The sequence below is a fragment of the Clupea harengus genome, chromosome 8, assembly GCF_900700415.2.
Source record: "Clupea harengus chromosome 8, Ch_v2.0.2, whole genome shotgun sequence".
Lineage (NCBI taxonomy): Eukaryota > Metazoa > Chordata > Actinopteri > Clupeiformes > Clupeidae > Clupea > Clupea harengus.
The window spans coordinates 25,440,530-25,447,045 of NC_045159.1; the positions used below are offsets into that span (position 1 = coordinate 25,440,530).

General features: G+C 42.6%; 2 protein-coding genes across 2 annotated transcripts; both read left to right on the plus strand.

Annotated features, from left to right (window-relative positions):
- Positions 1-1,419: 1,419 nt before the first annotated feature.
- On the plus strand, positions 1,420-3,148 carry LOC105906598 (insulinoma-associated protein 1b-like). Its single transcript, XM_031572742.2, has one exon. The coding sequence runs from the start codon at positions 1,608-1,610 to the stop codon at positions 2,667-2,669; it is 1,062 nt and encodes a 353-aa protein (XP_031428602.1). The 5' UTR covers positions 1,420-1,607; the 3' UTR covers positions 2,670-3,148.
- A 991-nt stretch (positions 3,149-4,139) lies between these two features.
- LOC122133098 (cation channel sperm-associated protein 1-like) lies at positions 4,140-6,233 on the plus strand. Its single transcript, XM_042708508.1, has 6 exons — positions 4,140-4,496; positions 4,722-4,829; positions 5,019-5,228; positions 5,410-5,523; positions 5,661-5,814; positions 5,911-6,233. The coding sequence occupies exons 1-6, from the start codon at positions 4,445-4,447 to the stop codon at positions 6,188-6,190; spliced, it is 918 nt and encodes a 305-aa protein (XP_042564442.1). The 5' UTR covers positions 4,140-4,444; the 3' UTR covers positions 6,191-6,233.
- The last annotated feature ends 283 nt before the right edge of the window (positions 6,234-6,516 follow it).

The window sequence follows — 6,516 nt, forward strand, 5'->3', positions numbered from 1 at the left end:
AAACATTTCTAAAAAGCATTGTTAACATATATTGCTGGTCAATTCTGACCGGAACCACAACAAGTGTAATCATGTTCCAAACGCAACATGAGGGTTAAATGGTAGATTTCAATTGTTCTCCATGCACCAACACATCTCACAGTAATAACAACAACAATTCTCTTTTAATTTCTCTTGTTCTCTGAGCCCGTAACTGGTTCAAATGTGAAATGAGACATCAAAAGATTGTTTTCAATGTATTGTTACCACCAGACGTTCATACACGTATACCTCCCAACCGTTCTACAAGTTTTTGTTTAGCTCAGCCCAACCTTTGCTGGCACATTATTGGAAATTAATTGAAACTTTGTCCATGATATAATGGGCTAACGATTCCCACAAGCTTCCCTTTTATGTTTTGTTGAAATAACTTGATGTGTTGTGTTTGTTTAGGTACAATGCAATGCAAGAGTTTTCCGATGCGGATTACAATCACCGACAACAGCACCAGCGGCGCCGATCGAAATGCTCTCACAAAAGTTTCTTCTCGAAAGGAAGGGGGATGTATGTGATGTCATTTTGCGCCAGATTGTGGACGTGTGATGAAAATTGTTAATTTCGATGACAATGACATGCCAGACTGTTGCCATTGTTAGGATCAGACATCAGGAGGTGGGGGCGAGAGTTTGGAGGATTTAGGGTTAACAACAACAGATCAGGTCTTGCTAAAGACATCATAAGAATACAATAAAAAATATGATTTTGAGAATAAATACAAGCGTCTAGGACAATATTGTAAATCGTTTAAATTCCACGTCACTCTTAGTGTCCATGTGTGTTTGTGTGTATGGAGGGGGGTGCGGTGGGGTAGGAGACATTTTTTTTTTCATGACTTTTTGCTTAAACGCTGACACTATCTTTACTCACCAAGGCCCCCCTCCCCCTCCAACAGGCACCCTCTTCCCTCTCTTTCTTTCCACCGTTTTGATGAACGGACGAGGGGATGCGGCACGTGTGTGCTGAATGGAGTCCCCGAGGAGAAGGCTGAATAAAAGCTGGATAAGGTTGGAGTGTGGCATGGTGTAATCTGCATAATGGCGAGGGACCGTCAAGGACGGGGCAAGTGGCCGAGGAGTGGTATGGTAAAAAGAGGAGGGCGGGGGAGTGGGTGGGGTGTGACATCTGCCACTCCACTCATCTGAGACCCCGGGTAGATCATGTTGCCGGGCCTCACTATTGATGCCTGGACTGGGGCCATCTGCGTCCTAACCGATGCACAATGCATGTTCAGGGGCTTTAAAAGGACGAGGCGAGCGACAGGGTTTCAGTCTCAGTAATCCCGCCAGAGTGTTCGGGACACAACTCCTTTCTCTTTCCTTTGGAGACACGGCATTTTAACTCAAGGCGTAAACAAACTTGTTGGAATCCCGACCTTCATCATGCCAAAGGGTTTTCTCGTAAAACGGTCCAAGAGGCCAGGTGCTGTCTCATACAGAATTCGTGACGACTCCGAACCAGCTCAAAGTCTCCCCTCAGTTGCTGGTTTTCCGACATATCATCTCTTTAAGGACAATGTGCAGGCGTCCAGCTTCGCGCAAAGAACACCAAACAGGGTTTATTTCGGAGGGATGCCTGAATCATTTTATGGGCCATCTCTAAGCCCAACTCGACCAGACAGCGCGGAGTACAATAATCAGTACCCCAAAAGTGCGGAGCCTCAATCGTTGACTGAGATTTTTCCCGAACCGATTCTGGGAAGCTTTGCTCTTAATGGGTCGCCGGCGACACCCTCCCTACCAGAAATGACTTCCAAACTGGACTCTATTTGTAAAGAACAGGCACGAGCTGCGGCAAAGAGACCTGCCCCGACCAGAGCGAAAAATCAAGCCAGCGCCAAAAAGCGCAAATCCACCAGTTCCCCACATCAAGAGAAGCGGCCTGTCAGCCGGGACGAGGTCACCAAGTCGCCTGTACTGGGCCTGCGTATCACGGAGGATCTAGATGAAGACACAAAAAAGAGCTCAAGCACAGGCAGTCCGTTGGGTGGGTTTATTTGTCAGCTCTGCAAAGAAAGTTACTTAGACCCGCTCAGCTTGGCTCATCACAAGTGTTCCCGCATTGTGCGAGTCGAGTATCGCTGCACCGAGTGTGACAAAGTTTTCAGCTGCCCCGCTAATCTCGCCTCACACAGGCGCTGGCACAAACCCAGGAGCGCACAAGGGGAAAGTGTCTCCCCACAACGAGAAGAGAACAAATCCTCACCGACAGCATCCAGCCATGTGTCGAACTCTCGAGAAACCGTCACGCCGCCACCCCACACCTCAGACTCGGCTTCAGATGATGAGATGCCCTTTAACTGCCCTTTGTGCGCAAAGAAGTTCAGACGACAGGCATACCTGAGAAAACACCTGGCTCTCCACAGCAGAAAAGCAAGTGGCCTGCTGCAGAGCCAGCATTCCCCCGATGCCACCGTGACAGCACAAAGTCCCAGCGGTAAGGAAGAGAGAGACACACAAGACGGTTCCGTTCAAAACCCAACGAACGAGAACATGTCTGCGCAGGAAGGCGATGTGTATCACTGTAGATTTTGTGGAGACAATTTCTTTTCATCTCCTGGGTTTACAAGACACATCAACAAGTATCACCCCACGGAGAACAGGCAGGTGATATTTTTCCCCCGGACTGTTTGAACCCAAAAGGATGGCGGATTTGACCTGTTAGAAGATCTTTTATATATTTTTTATGAATGTTTTTTTTTTTTTTAAACTGAAATATTGAAATATGTTAACCTCGCCCCCAAATTGCATTAACCCATATTTTGTAAATGTTTGTGTCTGTGTAAGAAATATTAATTAATTTATTTATGTATTTATTAATTTATTCATTATTTATATATTATTATTTATTTCAGTAACTGTATTTATTGTTTTGCATGATTTGTGTCAATTTTCATTGTGAAGAATTGTACGTGATTTGAATCAACTAGTCACAGTTTTGTGTGAATCAAAAACATAAGAGCTACAACGTCTTTAATAATATTTTTCTACATTTCAGTGTTCAATAAAATCAGTTGAAGTTTCAATCGCTTCTGTGGTTCTTTCCCAAGTTCAAAGGACCACACCAATGTGATGGTCTAACTTCAGATTTTCTCTCCACTCAAATATTCCGATTTATTCCATAGGATTAGGCCTACATGAGATGGACATTTAATGACCACATCGTATTTTTTAGTGCTCAGTTTAGCATTGGCGCTCAGAAAAGCATTCTTATCTCTTATCCGGCATACATCCATTCGAAGTGATTTTCATTAGCTTATTGCAGGAACAGGCGTGTGACCATAGCAAATAGGCAAGTGATAATCCTCCATTTGTCGCCGTTATTGACTGACTGACTCCTGTCCATTAAACGTCCAGGTTTGGACGTATAAGAGGGCGACTGCTTAATTACAAACCGTTGCTGATCACTAACGTGTGAAAAGCCGAGTTTTTTTTCAATAATTTATGTCTATGAATTCCGTCTGTTGTCTATTGATGTTTTTCTGTATTCCGAAAAACAGATGTCAGGTCAGATGGTTCCTTAAAAATCACACATTTGACCTGAAATGACCTTTTAATGGATTCAAGACACTAAATTCAGTGTTATAGTTTGTTACTCTCAGATGGAGAGGTCGCCTATTACGATGACCACCGCTTTTTCGTTTAAGAAAGCAGGCTCAAGGTATGCTAAAGGTACGTCTCTTCACGAAAAAATAATCACTATCACTTCATTATTAAGGTGAAACATAAAAAAAATGGTTTGACAGCACAACGGAGTCAAACGTTAGTCCAACGTTAGATAAAAGGTAAAATTCAAACATGTATTTGTAAAGAGTTGGCTGATTCTTCGAAAAGAGTCTTCATCACATCAAACTTGCAGGCAAAATAAGCAAAATAAGCAAAAAAAAGAGTCGTGAGTTAAGTTGGAACACCAATGTGAGAGACTTATAGAACGTCAGTCAGTCATGGCACTTGACCGTTTTGTGGCGTCATAGTTTGAGCCACTATGACTTGAAACAAGAATGCACAGGTGTAGTGTTCTATTTCTGTGAGCTGTAAATATTATAATTTCAGTTCAGTTCAGTTCATTTCAGTTTTGTTGACTGCTGTATTTCTACCGTTGCATAGAGGTATATGTAATTCTGTATTTTGTTTTCATATGTTTTAAAGCTTAAGTCAATGCAAACAGCTGTTCAAATGTCAATGAGGAGAATGGACATCCTTGCAACTTAGCCTATATATAAAATAACTAATAACTTAACATAACTTAACATAACTTAAGAGACTGATTAACCTCCACTGCTTCTGTGTAGCCAGCTGTTCACAACTAATGTTTTCTGCTAGCACTTTACTTAAAATGATGTGGATTGCAAGCTCTAGATTTGGATTTTGTGTTTGGCTGTCAGTTGTGGTTGTTGAGGGTGAGAACGATGGAGAGGAAAGCACCATCACGTGCGTATCGCCAGATGAGGGCCAAAAGTGGTATGTGATCACAATAAAGTGTGATGGAATTCAGGTACACCCATTCATTGCCATACAAGGGCTTACTTGTGCTGGTCAATGGCAAAATTAATTTTATAAACACTGATCACAATGAGTTTTATGCTCTGCATTGCATGTTATGGGTACCTCTGAACTTTAATGACTGTGTGTCCATGAGATTGCTAATGTTTACCTTTTTTTGGGGGGGATTACCTTGGACCGAAGTGCGTCAAAGGACAGCATCAATCAGCAAAAAACCACTGCAGAGAAAAAGATTGTTTGCCACATGTGGGGATGTTACTCCAGAACAACTAAAGAAGCTCTTGCATTTGGGTACTTTTATTTTAAATATCAAAACATGAAATAATAAAATCATACCATGCATTTCAACAAGAAATATATATAGTGGATGGTGTATTAACTTTGGATCGAGTGGATGCTCGACAAGGCAAGTTAAATGTTTGAATTGTAACGTGTATTTTATCTGGTCAACAACACATGCCTTCTGACTCTTGTACTTAGACCAGGAAAGACATATCCAGAGTCTGAGGCACTCAAAAGTCTGCTGGAAGAGGATACAAGGGGCGCTGCTGTCCTGGAAGCGCCGGCTCTACAGCCTCACCTACGGGTTCACAGAGGATAGTATCTTTGACCAGTTCATCCTGTTTGTGGTGATACTCAACACTGCCACCCTGGTGGCTCAGACATTTGAGAACGTCATTGTGAGGGGAGGTAAAAGCTAAGATATTTATTATTCCTCAAGTCCAATGAGACATTTAATCCTGACAGATTGACATCAAAGACAAATGTTCTTGATATAAAATGATTCAGTGATCTAGGAACAGAAAAGAGGGTGATTGTCAGAAGATAATGCAAAAGCTTTTCTCCACCCATTTCTCCTTCTCTGTCACAGGATGGTATATGTCAGCCATGGATTCAGCTTTCATGGCAATCTACCTGATGGAGTTTGTATTTAAGTTTATGGTCTGGGGATTTTTATACTTCAAAAACGCATGGAACAACATTGGTGAGCTACTAAACCATTAGAAATGACAAAACTCAGATAATGTTTATGTATATTCAGGACATATTCATCATTCCCAGTGCTTATGCAATTGTATCCCCCCGCCCCCCTCCCTCTCTCACACCCACACATGCACACAGACTTCTTCATTATCCTAGTTAGCATGATTGATTTCATACTGCCTTTTGTGGAGTTTGTGGATTTCTCTGGCCAAGCTTCAGCAGTGTTCCAGATCCTTAAAATCTTCAAAGGTATCCGTGCCATCCGAGCATTCCGTGTCCTACGGACCATCCGGTAAGGGCCTCTACCCCCTTGGTGTTTGTGCTATTTCCTCTTGTGTCATCTAAGCCCTCTGAACAATATTCCTCTGTGCCCTCACTCACCCTTCAGCTTCCTTCAAAACCTGCAGTCCATTGTGGCAACTTGCCTTCGGTCCCTCGCGTCCATGGGCGCCATCATCATCCTCATGTTCACCTTCCTCCTCATGTTTGCCGTCCTCTTCCGCGGGATGTTCAGTCAGACAGATCCGTATCACTTTGGCACCATGTTTCGTACCATCTTCACCCTTTTCCAGCTGCTCACGCTGGATGACTGGTCCTTCACCTACTCCATCAGTCGGGACAATGGTAGGGAGACTGTAGCCAGCTGCGTTAAAAAGAAGTCTCTGTAGGACTGGTTTGAACTTTAAAGTGGTTTTCTATGTTTTGACGTGGTTATTCTTATCTGTATCCATCTGGTGAATGGCAGGTGCACCACACATTATTATCTTCCTCATCTGTTACATCGTGGTGGAGTACTTCACTTTTCTTAAGTAAGTGGTCACCAGTGTTCAAACTTGCATCCTTAAATACATTTAGGTATGTTCTTGATTTTTCTATTTGCTACAGGTTACATGTACAGTACATTACACATACATTACTAACACAACCTTCTCTTTTTAGTCTATTCATGGCCGTGTTAGTTGACAATTTCCAGCTCACAATTAAGAAGAGAGTG

Excerpts from the sequence above, each read along its gene's own strand:
- LOC105906598 (XM_031572742.2), top strand. The coding sequence starts at position 1,608 with ATGCCTGAATCATTTTATGGGCCATCTCTAAGCCCAACTCGACCAGAC.
- LOC122133098 (XM_042708508.1), top strand. The coding sequence starts at position 4,445 with ATGGAGAGGAAAGCACCATCACGTGCGTATCGCCAGATGAGGGCCAAA. Across the intron at positions 4,497-4,721 it reads CCAGATGAGGGCCAAAAGTG|TGCGTCAAAGGACAGCATCA; the intron begins GTATGTGATCAC and ends CTTGGACCGAAG. Across the intron at positions 5,524-5,660 it reads AAACGCATGGAACAACATTG|ACTTCTTCATTATCCTAGTT; the intron begins GTGAGCTACTAA and ends ACATGCACACAG.